A 21,396-nucleotide genomic window follows, 5' to 3' on the forward strand; every position below is an offset into this window, starting at 1 on the left:
AGAGAGATAAAGAGAGAGAAATAGAGAGAGAGCGAGAGAGAGAAAAAGAGAGAGAGGGAGAGAGAAAGAGAGAGGGAGAGAGAAATAGAGAGAGAGAAAGAGAGTTATGAGATAGATATGAGAGACAGATAGATAGCTATTTGGACATGCTGGAAACAGCTGGATAGCTGCAAGTTAGAAGTCTCCCATTTTTTGAGACCAACTACTACATCCAAGCATAATATATATTGACAGAATTGGTGCCAAATTAACTAGATTGTTACTTCTATCTAATGTACGAGGGTAATTATGACAAAGTCTGAAGAGATGCAGAAGACTTTCCTATGGAACATTAGGCTTCAGTCTTTCAATATACCGGCTCCAGCTAGTCCTCCATTCATTATACACTCAACTTGTAGTAAGATGGGTCTGACACACGGTGGTGCTAGAGCTCCTATATACAGTGGATCAGGAGAGCGCCGACAGCTCGCGGTGTTGGTTGTATTGAACTAACAGCAATATATGTAATGATGACTTCAGTCTAGAAGTTTCCATATTATCCAGTATTTACCAGTAAGAGACTATCGTTTCATAGGGCTGCACAATAAGACCTCAATGGTTACACAGGATTTCACAATTTGACCTCTTGGTCCCACAGATCAGCGTCCTGGATGTCATAAAACCATTATCAGCCAATAAACAGGCTGAATTGCATTTGTTTAGAGAAAAAGCTTTTGGTGTCCAAATTGCTGAGTAATAAACGGGTAACAGTAATGTGTCGACCACCGCCTGGAAGCTACTTGTGCTGAGCAAATGGTAGAAAATAAACATCAACACTATAAAATCTCGTGTCCGTCCACTATTCTTTCTACTGCAGAATTTTCTGATTTGTGAGATATACTATAAACTGTTCTTAATAGTCTTCCTGGTTCATAAGAAGGGGCGTAACTATAGGGGGTGCAAAGGTAGTAGCTGCACGGGACCTGGTGCCTAAGGGGCCCCAAGGCACATTTGCCCCATAAGAGGCCTATATAGTAAAAGGCACACAGGGTCCTGTTGCAAGTTATGCCTCTGTTTATAAGTATTATGGCAGTGACATATAGGCAGAGCAGGACAAGATAGGGCACAAGATAGAGCACAAGATAGGGCACTGTTACGCCTAGCGCTCCGGGTCCCCGCTCCTCCCCGGAGCGCTTACGGCGTCTCTCTCTCCGCAGCGCCCCGGTCGGTCCCGCTGACCGGGAGCGCTGCACTGTCATGGCCGTCGGGGATGCGATTCGCACAGCGGGACGCGCCCGCTCGCGAATCGCATCCCAGGTCACTTACCCGTCCCGGTCCCCTGCTGTCATGTGCTGGCGCGCGCGGCTCCGCTCTCTAGGGCGCGCGCGCGCCAGCTCCCTGAGACTTAAAGGGCCAGTGCACCAATGATTGGTGCCTGGCCCAATTAGCTTAATTGGCTTCCACCTGCTCCCAGACTATATCTGTTCTCTGTCCCTGCACTTCCCTGCCGGATCTTGTTGCCTTAGAGCCTAGTGAAAGCGTTACTGTGTTTGTCCATACTGTGTATTTGACCTCCTGCTATTCCTTATTGACTACGATTCTTGCTGCCTGCCCCGACCTTCTGCTACGTCCGACCTTGCTTTGTCTACTCCCTTGTACCGCGCCTATCTTCAGCAGTCAGAGAGGTTGAGCCGTTGCTAGTGGATACGACCTGGTCACTACCGCCGCAGCAAGACCATCCCGCTTTGCGGCGGGCTCTGGTGAACACCAGTAGTGACTTAGAACCGGTCCACTAGCACGGTCCACGCCAATCCCTCTCTGGCACAGAGGATCCACCTCCTGCCAGCCGGCATCGTGACAGGCACAAGATACGGCACAAGATAGGGCTCAAGATAGGGCTCAAGATAGGGCTCAAGATAGGGCACAAGATAGGGCACAAGATAGGGCTCAAGAGGGACAGAGTTCACAGTTGGCAAGAAACATTGTGGACAGAACACAAAATTCACAACACAAAAGTATGACAGATGACAATACCAGCCACAGGACACCAAAAAAAGGGAAAATATTGTATTCTATTGATCTATGTGTCTGCTCATTCTGGGCTTTAGAGTCCAGTGGGCGGTCCCATACAATGATTATTTTACCTATGGCTGTGTGTACAGAGATAGATGACAATTACCAATAAGACTGCCCCCTGGACTCCTAAGCATAGAAAGGAGTCCAAGAGGCAGTTTTATTAGTGATTGACAGCTATATATAAAACAAGGTGAGTACCCAGCATTCCCCATCTTCCTACCGAAACTTTGTGGGAGAAGAAAAGCAACAATGACGCTCTTGTCCTCTTATCCCAAACTCATATCTTTTCTTCAAAGTCCAGCTGTATGTTAACAATATGTCCTCATATTCCAACCCCATATCCTGTCCTCTTATCCTTGCCCCATATCCCAACCCCATATCCTGTCCTCTTATCCTTGCCCCATATCCCAACCCCATATCCTGTCCTCTTATCCTTGCCCCATATCCCAACCCCATATCCTGTCCTCTTATCCTTGCCCCATATCCCGTCCTCTGATCCTTGCCCCATATCCCGACCCCATATCCTGTCCTCCTTTCCTTGCCCCATATCCCAACCCCATATCCTGTCCTCTTATCCTTGCCCCATATCCCAACCCCATATCCTGTCCTCTTATCCTTGCCCCATATCCCGTCCTCTGATCCTTGCCCCATATCCCAACCCCATATCCTGTCTGCATATACCATCCTCTTATCCTGACCCTATAACCCGTCCCCATATTCCATCCCCATATTCTGGCCCCATATCCCAACCTCATATCCAGTCCTTACATACTGCAGTATGTTTAAAAGTCCCGGACAATCTCGGCAGCCCAAGTCTCCACACAAATTTAATATGGAGGCACAACGAGATTTATGTCTGTCTGAGCATTATTTTGGGTGCTGTGTCAGTAGAGATATTCCCCTAGAAGGAGGCTGCATGGGTCTGCACTAAACATAGCCCTTTCTCGTTTTGTGTATACAGCTCCTATGTAGGCCTGTATGTCTCCCTGGTTACAGACTACAAACAAATCCTTTGAATAGGCATGTTACTCCACTACTTCAGCCGCCCCATCTTCAAACATAGTTTTTCCCAACCAGTGTGCTTCCAGCTGTTGCAAAACTACAACTCCCAGCAGGCCAAGACAGCAACAGCTGGAGGCACACTGGCACACTGGTTGCAAAACACTGTTCAAACCTAAAGACAGTAGAGGAGGGAGCAGAGAGAGCGGAGTATACCATGACTGCAAGGGCCTATGGAGACGCATAATTTGGCATATAAGCTGCATACACACACAAAGAGTAGTTAAAAAAAAATATATATTCAACGTCCTGTTATTTATTTAAAGGGGTTATCCAGGGAATTTTTTTTTTATATATTAACTGGCTCCAGAAAGTTAAACAGATTTGTAAATTACTTCTATTAAAAAAATCTTAATCCTTCCAGTACTTATTAGCTTCTGAATGCTACAGAGGAAATTCCTTTCTTTTTGAAACACTGATGACATCACGAGCATAGTGCTCTCTGCTGACATCTCTGTCCATTTTAGCAACCGTGCATAGCAGATGTATGCAAAGGGCAGCATGGTGGCTCAGTGGTTAGCACTGCTGCCTTGTAGTGCTGGGAACTTGGGTTCAAATCCCACTAAGGACAACAATAAATAAAGCGTTATTTTTATTATAATAAAGTCAGCAGAGAACTGTGCTCGTGAGGTCATCAGAGAGCATTCCAAAAAGAAAATAATTTCCTCTGTAGTATTCAGCAGCCAATAAGTACAGGAAGGATTAAGATTTTTTAATAGAAGTAATTTACAAATATGTTTAACTTTCTGCCACCAGTTGATTTAAAAGAAAAAAGGTTTTCACCGGAGTACCCCTTTAAGGTTGTTCTTTTCTGTCTAAATCCTCTCTGATGACACCTGTCTCGGGAAACGCCCAGTTTAGAAGCAAATCCACATAGCAAACCTCTTCTAAACTGGGCGTTTCCCAAGACAGGTGTCATCAGAGAGGATTTAGACAGAAAAGAACAACCTTAACTTCAGAAGCTCATAAGTACTGAAAGGATTCAGATTTTTTAATAGAAGTAATTTAGAAATCTGTTCAACTTTCTGGAGCCAGTTGATATATATAAAAAAAAGTTTTTCCCTGGAATACCCCTTTAAGGTCCCTAAAAGATTAGTTGCAAAATTGGACACGTCCTTTAAGAAAGCAGAAAAATGTTTGAAGGGAAAGTTTTGGTGTATACAGACCGATCGGCTTCCCTAAACAATTAGCTCATCAGTCCAAAAGGATATGAATCATTATAGTGACTTACACCGGCAGCACGGGCCTGACTATGTCCCAACTAGGGCACAGGTCAGCAAAGAAAAGCAAAGGCCTCGGCCTGCGGATGTCCAGCTAATCACAATGGGGAGCAGCAATGATCTCACCGTCCGCCATCCCTGCAGCTCATATCTCCTGCTGAAAACCAGCCTGACATTTCTTTCTTGCTGATCAAATTTGTTGTTTTGGAGATTTTCGGTGTTTGGATAAACTTTCTGCGCCCCTGTACGGGGATCATAGGAGACCACAGGGATATGACCTGTTTCTATCAGCGTGCCTAGTAGTGTCCTAATCCTGGCGCCACAAATTATCATTTTATTACAAGCCATGTAGTATGTTGGGAAGACACTGATGGGTTGGGGTTTGGGGGCAACCATGCCAAAAAAACTGATCCCCCCCCCCCCCCCCCCCAAAAAAAAAAAAAATTTAAAAATTATCCCAGATATGTGCCTAAGTACCTAGCGACACCTACCCGGCTTTTACAAGGCAAATAAGCCATATTGATTGTTATTCAGCTTCCCCAGATATAAATAAATAAAAGGGGCAATTTATTACCTGCTACAAATGTTTTTTTGGGGAAACCAGTAGTCCGGAGACATGACCTACTAAGAAATGTACTTGAGTTACACAGCAACTTTGATTGCACAACCTACAGATCGTAATGGGATTGCAACATGGCATCTAATAATTATCTCGAAATTCAAAACAAATCAGACTGCTGAATAGTAATTAGTCTAATAATTGTCAACACAGCCATGTTGCAACTAGCCTCCCGGACTCCTAAAAGAAAGAAAAATCGAAAAGAAAAAAAAACCTAAAATTTAAACTTTACTGATACTTGTTAAAAAGACCTTATAATACAGTAAGGTCACAGTGCTATAGTGACTTATAAGTATATAAATACATCAAAAGCTTAAGCTGGCCCCCATATGTCAGACAGAGGTGTCACAGAATATCACCTCTGACTGACTACAATATGACCTGATTGAAAATCCACTTGTTACATATATATCTATATATATAGAACACTATACGTAGTGTTCTGATAGAATACACAACCAAGATATACATCATAACATAATAGAAAGTTTTTGTCGTTACTTGCATCCCTTCTTGGTAAAAAATACCCAAATTTGATGAAAATTTTAAAAATTTAGCATTTTTTTTACTTAGAAACTTTCTGCTTGTAAGGAAAATGGACGTTCCAAATAAATTATATATTGATTCACAAATACAATATGTCTACTTTATGTTGTCGTCATAAAGTTGACATGTTTTTACTTTCTTAAAGGACAACTGCAGCGGTATGACACTTATCCCCTATCCACAGGATAGGGGATAAGTGTTTGATTGCGGGGGGTCCGACCGCTGGGACCCCCCGCGATCTCTGCTGTTGCATAACAACAACTCCCAGCATGCCCTTGTGTGCATGATGGGAGTTGTTTCTTAGCAACAGCAGGAGGCCAGGCTTACCTCCTGCTGCTGCGCAGTGAAGATCCACCGCCGCCTCTGCTGCTGGGGCCCCGATCCCGCTGCCGATGCCAAGGATCGAGGGCCCCAGCTTCAGGTGAAGGCTCCCGGCACCCGCTCTCGCCCACAGGAACAGGGGCGGAGTGGGTGCCGTTGGGGACACCCCCACAGCAGGCCGAATCTGGACGATCATGCCACCTCACCCTGCTGCTAAAGTATAATAGGTGCCATCTCGGACGGCACCTATCATCCTTTTTTTCCGGGTCACCAGGACCCGATTGACCCGGAATTGCCCCAAATCGCTGATCTGAATTGATTTGAACTGAATTGAAGTATGTTACAGGTAGAGTTTCTATTGGACTACCTAACCTCATGTGATTTATATATCATACATTTCTATGAAACCCACCATGTACCTATAAATGGACTATGTTTTCTTTCCCTTTATAACAGGAAATTTAACAAAATTGTGTTCCATTTTTTGTGGTTTGCAAATAAATCCAAACTTGGAACTCAGGACTGCAGAAAACATTTTCTTTCCTTTTACAAGATTTCTCAAAAATGGAAAGATAAATACAATTTATAAGAAGAGGCATTGACATATGCCGCCAGTAACAGCTGAAAATTCCATACTACTATAACTCATAAAGTATAAGAGAGTGGCCTCCTTGGATCCTGGTTATATTTATGGTGCCAATGGAATTCTGTCCCATTCATAAAAATATCTATTGGACATGTTCTGAATGTTTTTTTGGTCCCCAGTAATGTCCCCAGGTACGTGAAACAATTAGGGTTCAAAAACATATTGGGTGCTCGAAAGCTGCAATTGAAAACCAATAATTGTGAGAGGGACTGTTTCCACCCTCCTAGGGGTTTCCACGCAAATAATTTCTTGGATAGGGTAAGGAAGTCTTTAGGTGTATCCTATCCGTGGAGACAGCGATACAGATGGGAGGCATAAAAAACAGGAACCTGTTGCAGTCCCAAGGTCAGCATGGGGACAGAATTTCAACAAAAATGCATATAATAGGAAGTATGAGTACATAAAAGCCCACCTAGTAACAAAGCATTTGGTTCCACCAAAGATCTTGACTCGTTCACCTGGCCTTGTCTCTAGCTCCTCTATTTCCCTTGCTTTGACCACCTATGAGGTCCATGTGTTAATCATATCCTGATACTTTTTTTTATAACATCTATTCTTTCAGGAGTTTAGCAGAATGTCTCCTAAATTTGCCCACCCCAGGCAGCAGCAGGCAAAGCTTCTCTTTCATCGCACATGATCTAACCTCAAGCTTGGCACAGACAGGAGGCACAACTGGTGCAATCACATCAATTGTAAATCATTCAACATAGAAGGTTTGAATTAGACCTCATTTGGCACGTGAACCCCCGGAGAGAAACACTGAGTAATCCATCTGGTTGTCATAAAAAGAGCAAATTGCTAAATAGCCTGGGAATTCTGGGCCACTTACTCATGAATATAAGGTGTATAGTACAAAATACTGAATATTTGGGAAAAATTACTGAAGGAACAGAGAAGACTTCTTAAAGGGGTACTCGCCCCTAGACATCTTATCCCCTATCCAAATAAGGGATAAGATGTCTGATCGTGGGGGTCCCGCGATCTCCCTGCTGCACCCGGCATTCGTTTAGAGCATCGGATGCAGGGCCGGAGGCTTGTGACATCACGGTCACGCCCCGCTCGTGACATCATGGCCACACCTCCTCAATGAAAGTCTATGGGAGGGGGTGTGATGACAGTCATGCCCCCTCCCATAGACTTGCATTGAGGGGGCATGGCCGTGACGTCACTAGCCTCGGACCGGCATCGCCAGTCATACGGCACGGAGCGAAGTTCACTTTGTGCACCGGATGTCTGGGGTGCCGCAGCTAATAGGGGATAAGATATCTAGGGGCGGAGCTTTTTTTTTTTTTTTTTTTTTTTAAAGACCCAAGAAACTGTGTGACACCATACGACAGTGTAAACTATAGCAATTCACCTTCTATAGAAGTCCATATGTTGTCCATAGGATGTTTCTCCTAATGACCCCGGCCAATCATGAGGCTATTTGTTTCTGATTCTGAACGATCAAAAAGACTGGACCATAAAGCCTACTGAACACTGAGGGTCCCATCACACACTTCTCTGGATGTAAGATCATCCTCCATCTACTGGACACTTGGAAAATAATTGTGGACAAGAATATTTTATGACAAGTTTGTCAGTAAATTAGAAAATTTTTTGTGGTACCAAAAACATGACCTGATCATCAATGATCCAAGCCTAAACCATCAGTTGTTCCAAAAATCTGACAGTGACAGTGTTCTAGTAAACCATGCATGAATGTCATTATTGGTATGACTTGAAGAAAGACCAGACAGCCCGGCACCTTTGCAAAAAATAGCATGTGGCCACTACTTCTCTATAATCCACATCCCATTGATTTCATACATCCAACCAATTCCTATGGTTGCATTGTTATTTTCATCAATGGACCCATTGCCAATTCAGACTGACTACACCTGCAATGACTCATCCCAGTCTGGTCCGAGAGATTAAAATTTTCTAGTTCTGGCTTTGTTGCCGTGGCGATGCCCTGACCTGTCATGGTTCTTTCTTGCCCACCTATCATATTCTGCTGTGACTACACCTCTTTAGCTTGCTATATGAACCTACAATGTGCTTGTAGACCTCACCAATGAAAGAAGATTATTTCTGAAGCTAGCTTTCTGTATTGTATTCTGCTTTCTGGTACCTCTCTTTGGCTCTGTATTCCTAGATTCACCCCTTGCTTTCTGATTTGGCATTCCTCTGGTTCTCTCGGTTCTTACTCCGGCTTGCTGACATTGATTAATCTGTTGGTTGTTTGTCTCCCTCTGTATTGTTATCATTTTTGTTTCCCTTTTGGGATTCCAGGCAATCCCCTGACCTGTGTCTGAGTATTTTTGAAGTTTGTTATTTTGACAGGACACTCCCAGCACTTAGCCAGGCAGGGACCGTCTTCGTGGTTGTAGATCCGTCGCATAGGGCGGATATGCAATAGGAAGGGACAGGGGCTGTGGGTGAGATTAGGGCTCCACTACTTCCCTGTCCATATGTGACAACACCTTTTGGGGCTGCATGTATGGTTTTTCAACAATGTTTCAAAAAAATTCTTATGGTTTCACGAAACATTACCCTCTAACTAAATTATATATTACTAATAGAGTAAATATAGAACAAATAATATGATGTGCCAGGAATGGATTTTGACGAGTTTGTACTTACATAGACATCAAGAGCTTCAGAAGTCGGTCCAGGGGCAGTGAAGGATTCTCCTTCTTGTTCGTCACGTCCAGGTTGGGTATAGGTGAACACAGTGCTTCCTGCTTCATATTTTCCTGGCGGATCTACTGCCCAGTTACCATTAATAATAGATTTTCCTGATCGATTTCTCAGGGCTGAAACAGGATTAAAACTTGTGAACTTTCAAGGCATAAAATGATAGATGTGTCACATGTCATCTACAACCTTCACGCAACCTTGTTCTTTTATACAAGCATTGTTCTTCCTTGTTCTCTTACCAAGTTCTACATTGCTTACTTCAAAAACTTAATTTCCTTAATGTAATTAACATTGGTGGTATTAAGCTTTTACATCCTTCCCAATGCTAATCCTTTCCATTCCTCTTTATCCATTCTGTAACCTTCCGGCTATTAACTATCAGTTGTAATTATTTACATGTAATCTACTTCATCCACCACTTGTTTGAATTTCCACCCTCAGGCCCCATATAGAGCCAACTTTCCAATCTACAAAACCTCTTAATTCTTCATGTTCCTACGATGTTCTGCTTTATACAGACCATGTTTAGCTGTCAGCTATTCCTCCAAACTCAACCATAAACATGGACACTTGGTTCAGCTGGGCATGCATGTTTTTAGTGTAGAGAGGGAAAGCGGCTTCCGGACAGTGATGTATCTCTTGCAGGAACATGGAAGATTGGCATGATAAAACCCAACATGCCTAATCCTTCATTCCCTACAATCTGTCAAATGACACATCAGATATTCTGTCAACATTTTATCTAACATAATCCTGGATTCATTAGACTGTCTCAGAAAACCACTCATCTGTGACCCTTCTGCATGACGTAATTATGTGATGGTGTCATTTGGGGTCTAGCACTATTATTTGGGATACACTACTTAAGGGGAACAGCAGTAAGGAATAGCTTTATAGTGGTAACACTATGAAGGTACTAAGTTGTCCTTTTGTCTGGACAAACACTGTAAAGTCTACTGGTAAGGGGTGTCAATTGAGCCAGTGGACCAGTCTACTTAGAGGATTGTCTTAAAGATTGGTTGTACTGGCGTTGTCAGAATAATAAAAAAAAAGTGGGGGTTAAAGGGGTTGTGTGCAGTAAGAAACACATTCTAAAAGGAGTCAGGGTTCTGTGTAAAAATAAAGGATACTTACCCACACTGCTACCATTCTGATGGTGCTTAGGTCCACTCACTGTCTCTTAGTGATTTCTCAACATGCCAAGAATGCCTACTTAGCAAATCACTGGTCCCAGTTGTAACCTGCACTGCCAGTGGTTGGCTTAGTGGGTATTTTCTGTATGTCGAGACAGGAGGAAGAGAGAAACAAGAACCCTGGCACCAACGGGACTGGCAACCTGACAACCTTTAAATGTTTTTAATTCCCCAGACAACCACTTTAAGGTAAATTATTCCCATGACTGAGGTTTCTGGACAGCAGCTTCCTCTTAGGGTGGTAGTAGGCCAGCCTCATCACTTTTATTCTTTTTCGATGAAAGTCGCCCTTGTCAGTGGCATCGGAGCATATTGGTAGGTGTATTTCTGCAACAACTGCTGGTTGGAGATCCCCATTAACTCTATAGTCTAGGTTCTCATATCTCTAGGAACACTACCATCTATGTACATCATGCCGTGTTTGATCAAAGCCACGGGCTACTTTGGTGTGGATGGTACTTGGTTAAAACATTACGAAACAATGCTCCAGAATACCTACACTACCCTTACAATAGAAGTAGCCTAACCTAGAACCATATCTCTGCCCGACACAATTGCAGTGACTCCCCTGTACCACTCCGGTTTAGTGTACTCACCTAGGTAGTTAGGGCTCCAGGTAAGTTCTCTGACACTGATCTGCGTTGCTCCTTTTGGAATCTCCAGAATTTTGTGGTAGCCAATAGGAATATTAGTGTCCTTGAATGTTCCAGTAATGAACTTGCATGTAGAGCCGTCTCCACCACACACCCCACAGGTGTCCAGGGTGCTGTTTGATCCTAGTATGCCATCGCAACCGGGGCTCTGTCAATAGGAAACACATTAGTATCATTTCTAAAGCACAATGAGTGATAAAGATACATTTCTGTTTTGTATATCTAAACTCAATCAACATTTTCTGAAACCACTGTTGGCTAAAACCACTTAATGGGCATATCTTGGAGGCTGCTGCGCTTTAAGAAGCCTGATCTTTTATCTGTATCTGAACAGAGGACTAGGACAGTGAACTATATCTTTGGTAAAGAAAGCCTAGCTACAACCCTAAAAGGAGGAGATCCAATACAAAGAGCATCTCTCTCTCTGAAAGACTTGGCACAAAGGCCCATTACAAGAGTATTACCAACTACAAAACAAGCTGATCGGTGGTGGTCTGATTGCTGGAACCCCCACTGATCCCACGAATAGAAGAGAATTGTCCCTTGAATGGAGTGCAGCTCACGTCCAGAGCTTCATACATTTTCAATGAGGCTTCCCAACACTGCCAAGCACTAAGCAATGTTCAGAAACCACTTAGAATTAAAAGGAATGTGTCATAAAAAAAATTACCTATTGTTTAATAGAATTTTTATGTTAATTATGTTTTTAAATAATTTTTGGTGATGTTCTGGCCACGTAGGCTAAAAATAAGCTGAGACTTCCTGTTCTGTGGAGATCATTTCCCAGTAATTCCTTTATAAGGAGCACAGTGAAATGTGGCACCAGCAGAGAAATACCACTGGATCCACCACCATTCAGAGAGGAGATCAGCATCTACCCTCCTTGTAGACTGTTCTATGAAAAGTATGCTCAGTAGCCCCTTAAATTCATCTGAATTGGACAGGTCCACTCCATTCTTGTCTGTGTCCATGGGTCCTCCTGTAAAGCATATCACTAAATGCTGTAAAAAACTGCTCAGGTGAGATAGCAGTCACCATATTTGGAATAGATTCCTTGTTGCGAAATAGATTCCTTGTTGCTTGCCCTCGCCATGAAATAATTTTCTGCCACTAAAGGGGGCAATATGGGTAATGGGCATATATCAGGGAACTGCAGAAAATATATTCTTGTAGCTCTGTGGTAGATGTGGACCCAGATGTAACACATGTTTCACAGCCAGGAAGTGGAGAGGAGTGCATGGGTTACAGTGACCCAAATCCTCATGTGTACTGTATATTAGATCTAAAATCAGGCGTCCACATGTTTATAGAAGTCATTCCAGAAAAAAGTTTCCACATCCTGAGAGATATATCATTGAAAGATATAGGAATGTCTCTTAACTGTGGATGAGCACTTAGATGGCAGAGACAGTGTGTTGGGTGACTTTATCAAACATGGCATCAGATTGGTGGGATGCCCACACCTGCACCCCTTAGCTGAATGGCAGAACCAAAGGGCCCACATTTGAACACAGCCAGAATTACACAGTTCTGCACATTGTGTAGTAACCATGCTGGGTTACTGCAGCTCAGCTCCCATTACATAAAGTATGGAGCGGTTTGCTTCCGACTCTGGAAAACAACTGATCAGTGGGTTGTCAGGCGTCAGCACTCTACTGACTTGATATTAATAACCTAACCCAAGGATAGTATCTGTAAGTGAAGGAAAAAAAACAGGGAGACCAGAGGGGTGCCTCGTGAGATACCGTAGGGATAATAAAAGTCAGAGATAGAGAAGTAGCGGGGCCTATAGGACCCCAAGGTAGTGGCTGCTCACCTTGCGGCAAGTAAAAACTTGCATATCAACCCACGATTGGGGTTAGAGAAGAAAGCAGGAACCGCTGCTAAGCCTCAGGTTGCAGGAGAGGTAGAACCGTTTCCTGGGAGTAGACCAACAGTAGTACAGCAAAATAACTTTGGGATGGCGCTGCTGGTTCCAATGGTGGAGATAAACTGGTGGAGATAAACTGTAGCCAGAGATGTAGGTAGTACAAAACACTGGACAGTTTCTTTAGAAATGCATAAAAAACAATAAAACAGAAGGATTACGCAACAGAAGGATTACGACTCCCCCGAAACACGTAATCCTTCTATTTTATTTTTTATGCATTTCTAAAGAAACTGTCCAGTGTTTTGTACTACCTACATCTCTGGCTACGGTTTGTTATCTCCACCATTGGAACCAGCAGCGCCATCCCAAGGTTATTTTGCTGTACTACTATTAACCCAAGGATAGGCTATTAATTAAAAAGTCCTGGAAAACCCCTCCAAGTAGGCCGAGCATGACAAAAGATGTCTATTATTGTACTTCAATTCCTAGGTTATGCTGCTAGGCATAGCACAGTATCAGATTTTCCCAGAATGCTCTTCTAATGTACTTTAAGCAAATTCAATTATAATAAAAAAGAAATAGTGAGCAGTGATATATTGGAAGAGCTGTATTTTCTTTGAGAGCCTCAAAATATCATCAAGTCATCTTGTACGGCCAATGACTCTCACAAGAGTCCTACTTTGGACTCTTTCAGCCTTTTTGCTACATATTGGACAGGGTAGAAACACCATCTCATATTTTCATTATATTTGCCTTGCGTTGATTTCTTATTTGGAGTTTGCTACTGGCCAACTGAGCAGCTCATTGGAGTCTTGCTACATGTGGATCAATGCCCTGGATGTAGGTTGAGAACAGGATTTCATGCCAGACTAACTCTCTGGAATGACTATAAAAATGGACCTTATTAGCAGGGACGCGGACGCGCGGACTCCTGGCATGGACCGGTAACTTAGTATTATACACTATACAAAAGGAAAAGGGTGCAAGCCAAAAGATCTGGTGACCAGCAAAGAGTCATTTGTGTACACGTAAAGCAAAATCACCAGACAGTCTAACAGTAAAGTCAAGAAAGAAATGTAATACTATATGCAGAGTCTAAAGAACAGGTAAACTATGCTTTAAAATGCATTAGTTCTCAATCCCCAGCTAGTAATCTATCTGCAATTGTACAGGTGAAAAATTAGAATATTGTGCAAAAGTTCATTTCTTTCAGTAATGCAACTTAAAAGGTAAAACTAATATATGAGAAAGACTCATTACATGCAAAGCAAGATAGTTCAAGCCGTGATTTGTCATCATTGTGATGGTTATGGCTTACAGCTCATGAAAACCCCAAATCCCCAATATATTGTATGATTTATATGTCATCTGCTAGTGTTGGTCCACTGTGCTTCATTAAAGGGGTACTCCGCTGCTCAGTGTTTGGAACAAACCGTTCCGAAAGCTCAAGCCGGCGCCGGGAGCTTGTGAAGCCATAGCCCCGCCCATCATGACGTCACACCCCACCCCCTCAATGCAAGTCTATGGGAGGGGGTGTGACGGCTGCCACGCCCCCTCCCATAGACTTGCATTGAGGGGGCGGGGTGTGGCATCATGAGGGGGCGGAGCTATGACAACTGGTCCCGTCTGGACCAGTTTGTTCCAAACGCTGAGCAGTGGAGTACCCCTTTAAGTCTATGGTCAACGCATCCGTCTACCAGGAGATTTTGGAGCACTTCATGCTTCCTTCCGCAGACGAGTTGCCTTACTGAAATAAATGATCTTTTGCAGGATATTCAAATTTTTCAACTTTCACCTGTATGAGAATACTGAAGATACTTTTGAACAACACTTCGGCTCCCCCAAAAAATTTATAGACAAAGCTGTGTCACTGCTGGAGATCACAAGGGGTCCCAGCAGTCACTCCCTGCGATCAAACACTTATTCCCAATCTTGTGGATAGGGGATAAGTTGTTTTTCACTGGAGAACTCCTTTAATGGGGAAGGGATTGTCTATACAGACAACTAATACACTTATAAAAATGCCCGACGCCTGATTCCCCCGTTTCCATCTACCGCCTCCCTGCTTGTTCACCAAATGGACGTGAAGTGAACCATCCTGCTGCCATCAACTTACCGGTGAGTTGCTCCGCACTTTTCTTCATGTGTTTGCATTGTCCACTTACTCATTCTACACGTGTAGCACCACCCGCAGCACACGCTCTTATGCGTGCACTGGATGTAACAATTGCAGGGTAGATTCAAATGGAATACATAGTGGCAGTGCCGGACTTTACTTTCTTTTGTGATCACACTTATAAAAAGTGCTGTCTATACCAGATATACCAATACCTATTTTTGTCACTCTCTCTTAGGGGTTCTAACCCCACGTCACCACAGTCTAATGGTTGAGAAGAAAGTTCCTGGAAAATTTTCACTTATTTTTTTACAAAAGCTTTGAGGTCAAGTGAAAGTCTTCTAGGATATTAAATACTTATTAATAAATGACAACTTTTTACTGGTTATAATAGGAAATATGTTATGAATTAGGGGCATTTTGTGAGATGATGTCCAAAAATGCAATATGCTGATTTTAATAAGAACCCGACGGCTGCACAGACCTAGGCTCTCTACTGAGCAAGCTTGATGTCTTTCTGTCAAATAAGTCTCTAGGGATCTGGGCATGATACGGGTTAACAGACGCTCAGTGTTTGGCCGCTGTGAAACATCCCATTGTCTCTCCACACAGTCAAGTAATTTCTCTGGAACTGGACCAGTGGTTCTGGCTCTACATCACAAGGACTGGGGGCTTCGTATTCTCGCATGTGGTCTCAATAGCTGCCGGAGACAATCTCCTAATGTTTGGAGTACAACTCTGTCTCCTACGGATCTGTCTGTGACCATGTTACCTACAACCTTTTCCCAGCTTGAACTCCTCGAAGAAGAATTCATCACACTTCTATTTCTAATGAGTCTGTTGCCCAAAGACTCATGTTGCTTTTTCTAATCAGCTGGAGGCAGTAAACGTATCTGTTATCTTCTGCCATGTCTACACTCAAAAAATACCCTTTCGACTCAGTTAGCCGTAATACATCTCAGTGGGGTACTGCATTGTTAGTATTTGTAGTCATACGGTCAGAGCAGTAGGGTTGTCTTGAGATCATGGATAACCTTGGACCTCAGTCATGAAGATGAGAAGTTTAAAATGAAAAATAGGTCACATCTTATCCCCACATATATAGCAAAACTTTAGTCTTCATATAGGTTCAGCCTGCATAAACCACCAGCATCTCTAGACTCTAAACGATGTTGGACCAACATCAACAGGCATGCTTATTCTTACCAACAAGACTGACCACTGAGGAACCGGTAAAATCCCTAGTGGGACTTGATGGGCCCCTAAAGCAAGAAGTCCCTGTCACCTTTCAAGTCCCCTTTCTGCTTTTGCTATGGTATGCAACCATCTTCTGTGTCCCCTCTCTCCTTCTAAAAACCTCTGTCACTTCCTTTGTTACCTGTCCCAATAAACCCATGTGCCTTCTATTCCCCCTTAATGTATTCCCAACTTCTGTGCCCCACATCCTCTAACAGAGTCTCTGCTATCTTATCATTTATGTCTCTGTTATCCCTTACCAAGTCCTTTGCACCTTCTGAGTCCCCACAGGACCCCCATTAACTTCTTTATCTTATGCTTCACTCTCCACTGTCTCTCTACCACCTCTGTCTTCCATTTCTCCAACCCCCCTCACAAAGGTCCTTGTACCTTTGGACCCCCTCCCCACAGAGCCCCTGCCACCTTATGTCCGCCCAATTTACTACAGTACCCCATTCACATTCTGTGCGCCCATCCCCTCAAATAGTCCTTTGTAAATCGCAGTTAGGTAGGACACTAAATATCAGAAGAGTGGCTAAATAGAGATTCAGATATAGCACAGAAGAGTGACACGACTGAGGTAGAATCACACATGCAGACAAGGATTTTCTGTATAAAAACAGGTAGTTTATCCTTTTATCTGATAATTAAGTTAATTATTTGTCTGGTGGTTAGCTTGACAGTCAATCAAGATTACATAATTCTGTACATCCTCTTACCGCCTCCCTGTCCTGTGTATGTGGCTGCATTCAAGAGTTCCAGCCCTAAGGGGACACTTTATATAAGCTCTGAAATGAATGCAAAGTGTGTGCAAGTCAAGCCTGCAGTCCTCACTACTCTCCAGAGAGGCAGCTATATTTCTGTTGTGGTTACAGCTGTGGGGTTACGAGGCATTGCCTTCCAACCGGGGAAATATAGGAATCAGTATAGTCATTTATAAACACCTTCCCCTCCTCCTCGCTCCTTGCCCCATTTCTCCTTTTGTGGCCTGTAAATTTAACTACTAATGACGACAAATTTTTCAATTTCAAGGCCCCACAATGCAAGGCTGAGATGGGTATGTGAAGGTAACACATTTTTCTGATAGGCCCCCTAAAATGCCATGAGAAAAGAACACTACGAGCTTCTTTAGGAGAACGCTGCAGCATGTTGGGGACATTGTGCCAAGACGACGCCTAGACGCAATGTGTTAACAATATGTTCTAACAGTGTAAACACTCCGCATCCAACACTTACAGTAAAGCAGAACAATCTGTAATCCAGGGACAGATGGCTGGTGGAGGAAAATTTTATTCTTTGTGGTGGTGAATGTAGGGTAAAAAAAAAGACTATCCTGGAGAAGCTGACAAATAAAAGGGGGCAACGAATGCCTTCATATCATGTGAATATTGTAATTTGATTGATCCGGCTCAAGCAAAGAGCAAATTCAATCTGACCAAAAATGTACAGTTGGTGTATGGAGACTTATTTTTGTGCAATCCTGGTTTGGCTAATATCAAGGTTGGCACCAAGGTTGACCAAATCTCAGGTGCTATATAATACAATTTGCCATCTGGGTCAAACAATTTTACGAACTCCCATTTGTGGTTATATACTTTTGCTCAGAACGTTTGTTAAACATGATTCAACAACTCTCCAGGTCCCAGCAAAGAATCCCACATATGGACAATACAAGATCATGTCTCAGAGGAAACATCTCATGGGAAAACATTGTTAGTTATAACCGACTGTAAATTAAATCTGGAGTTGGTGTCAATAGTTCCAGAAAAGCGTGTTAGTATCTTGAGTTCTTATCATGCACAGTCACATGTCCTCCCAAAATCTCACTGTCTGGTGTCAGTACCCTGTCACTAGAGGATGTGTTAAAAGTCAATATCTCTGCCCCTCAATTAGCAGTGTGACTCTGACAAGTGACACCAGAGATGGTCCTGCTGGGTGGTCTACAAGACCTCTACAGCTTACAGTGAAATATTGCTCTCGACTTCCCTGAAATTTGTACAGTCAGACCTACTCTTTGCCCCCGCTCGGTGTATATCTCTTACATGTGACATCTATGAGACTAGCCCAATTTAAAAACAAGCCCAATTTAACTTTCTGAGGATTAATGATGCAGCAGCTTCTGTTTTGAGAACAACAGTTGCTGTAGGAGAGGGGCGGTTATTTCTCTCTTCACTGTGTAGTAAGAATAGGGAATACGAGGGGAGGCCGGAGGCATGAATAGAGAACTAACTCATGGTGATGGAGAGTCCTTCATTGATACAAAGAAGGTATGGTTCCCTCTGAGCTAATCTTTTAAATATATTGCTAGTTATGTGCCCTATATCTACTCAGTACTGGGCCCAGACTTCCATAACTCAGTCACTCAAACACAGCACAATTTATTTAAAGGGGTACTCCGCCCCTAGACATCTTATCCCCTATCCAAAGGGGATAAGATGGGGACCCCCGCGATCCCCCTGCCGCACCCGGCGTTTGTTTAGAGCGTTGGGTGCAGCACTGGAGGCTTGTGACATCATGGCCATGCCCCGCTCAAGACATCACGGCCCCATCCTCTCAATGCAAGTCTATGGGAGGGGGCGTGATGGCCGTAACGCCCTCTCCCATAAATTTGCATTGAGGGTGTGTGGCTGGGATGTCGCGAACGAGGCGTGGCTGTGACGTCACGAACCTCTGCCCCGCATCACCAGTCATCAGGCACAGAGCAAAGTTTGCTTTGTGCACCGGATGTCTGGGGTGCCGCAACAGAGATTGCAGGGGGTCCCCAGTAGTGGTACCCCAGGATATGATGTCTAGGGGCAGAGTACCCCTTCAACACAATGGGCTAAAGCAACATGAAAGTGATTGCAAGTCCACTTTAAAGAAGCTATAATCTTTGGAAACACTCTACACCCCACAGTAAAAAGCCACTCAAACTCTAGAAAACTCATAGTGCCTGTTTTTTAGACTGACATCCCTTGTTTTGGTACCCTAAAGGGAAAATGGCCATAACCTCAGCTGCGGCACCCCAGACATCCGATGCATGAAGCGAACTTTGCTCGACTGGTGATGTGGAATGGAGGTTCGTGACGTCACGGTTACGCCCCCCAATGCTAGTCTATGGGAGGGGGCGTGACGTCTGTCACGCTCCCTCCCATAGACTTGCATTGAGGGGGTGTGGCCGTGACTTCACGAGCAGGGCGTGGCCGTGACGTCATGAGCCTCCGGCACTGCACCCAACACTCTATACGAATGTTGGATGCAGCAGGGAGATCAAGGGGTCCCAACGGTGGGACCCCCGTGATCAGAAATCTTATCCCTTAACCTTTGGATAGGGGGATAAGATGTCTAGGGGTGGAGTACCCCTTTAAATATGTAAATAACTAGTACAATGTTATTGAAGTCAACTAAAAAAAAGTAATAGATGCCTTGCCCCTATTACTATGGTAGCAAACTATCCAGCTTAAATCCTACCACCTTCCATGTTGTGGTTAACCTTGTCATGTGGATCCCCATACATAGTAACATAGTTCATAAGGTCGAAAAAAGACCAGAGTCCATCAAGTTCAACCTATAACTCTAATGAGTCCCTACTGAATTGATATAGATCTAGAATCCATAACCTGTAATGTTATTATTCTTCAAAAATGCATCCAGACCCCTTTTACAGAGTTCCCCATGACCACCTCCTCAGGCAGAGAATTCCACAGTCTCCCTGCTCTTGCAGAAAAGATCCCCCGTCTGTGCTGGTGTAGAAACCTTCTTTCCTCTAGACATAGAGGATGCCCCTTGTTATAGATATAGTCCTTGGTATAAATAGATCATGGGAGAGATCTCTATACTGCCCCCTGATATATTTATACATAGTTATTAGGTCTCCCCTAATAACTAAATATACCTAATTCTGATAATCTTTCTGGGTACTGTAGTCCTCCCATTCCCCGTATTACTCTCGTTGCCCGTCTTTGAACCCTCTCCAGCTCTACTATATCTTTCTTGTACACCGGTGCCCAGTACTGTACACATTATTCAATGTATGGTATGACTAGTGATTTGTACAGCGGTAGAATTATTTCCTTGTTGTGGGAATCTATGCCCCTATTGATACCCCCCATGATTTTATTTACCTTGGCAGCAGCTGCCTGACACTGGTCACTACAGCTAAATTTACTGTTAACTAAGACTCCCAAATCGTTTTCCACATCAGTCATCCCAAGTGTTCTCCCATTTAATACATAATCCCAGCCCGGATTTTTCCTCCCGGTGTGCATTACCTTACATTTATCAGTGTTGAACGTCATCTGCTACTTCTCAGCCCAAACCTCCAACCTATCCAGATCCAGATTTGTAATAGTGCACTGTCCTCTATTGTGTTTACCGCTTTACAGAGTTTAGTATCATCTGCAAAGATTGCTACTTTACTATACAGCCACTCTAAAAGGTCATTAATTAATATATTAAATAGAACAGGACCAAAGCCTGCCCCCTGTGGTCCCCACTAGTAACAGTCACCCAATCAGAATAAGTACCATTAATAACCATTCTCTGTTTCCTATCACTGAGCCAGTTACTTACCCACTTGCACACATTCCAAATATTACAAATATTGGCTCCACATTTGCCATGCGCCAGTCCTGGGGAACAGTCCCTGTTACTGTAGAGTCCCTGAATATAAAAAAATAGGGGTCTGTCTTTTACATTACTTAATTCCTTTAGAACACGGGGGTGAATGCCATCTGGACCTGGCAATTTGTCTATTTAGATGTTTTGTAGGCGGCACTGTACTTCTTCCTGGGTTAGACAGGTGACCTGTACTGGGGAGTTTACCTTATCTCATTGTATTTCACCTGGCATTTCAATTTCCTTGGTGAATACAGTGGAGAAGAATTTGTTTAATATATTAGCTTTTTCCTGATCCCCGTTTATAATTTCTTCCTCTTCATTTTTAACACCTTGGGGACGAAGGGTTTTCCAGTTTTTCCACTTTCGTTTTTTTCCTCCTTACCTTTTCAAAATCATAACCCTTTCAACTTTGCACCTAAAAATCCATATGATGGCTTATTTTTTGCGCCACCAATTCCACTTTGTAATGACATCAGTCCTTTTACCCATAAATCTACAACGAAATGGAAAATAAAATCATTGTACGACAAAATTGAAGAAAAAATGCCATTTTGTAGATTTTATGGGCTTCCGTTTCTACG

The 21,396-nt window shown here is 43.3% G+C and overlaps 1 protein-coding gene across 4 annotated transcripts in view; it reads right to left on the minus strand.

The window, feature by feature from the left end:
* The window catches only part of ADAMTSL4 (ADAMTS like 4), a 190,183-nt gene that overhangs the window by 25,124 nt on the left and 143,663 nt on the right, over positions 1-21,396 (minus strand). For all 4 annotated transcript variants that reach the window (XM_056546340.1, XM_056546337.1, XM_056546338.1 and 1 more), the window contains exons 7-8: positions 10,938-11,142; positions 9,092-9,264 (exon numbers count right to left, since the gene is read on the minus strand). In XM_056546340.1, coding sequence (XP_056402315.1) covers positions 9,092-9,264; positions 10,938-11,142 — 378 coding nt within the window. The remainder of the gene's footprint in view (positions 1-9,091; positions 9,265-10,937; positions 11,143-21,396) is intronic.

The sequence above is a fragment of the Hyla sarda genome, chromosome 11 (assembly GCF_029499605.1).
Source record: "Hyla sarda isolate aHylSar1 chromosome 11, aHylSar1.hap1, whole genome shotgun sequence".
Taxonomy (NCBI): Eukaryota; Metazoa; Chordata; class Amphibia; order Anura; family Hylidae; genus Hyla; species Hyla sarda.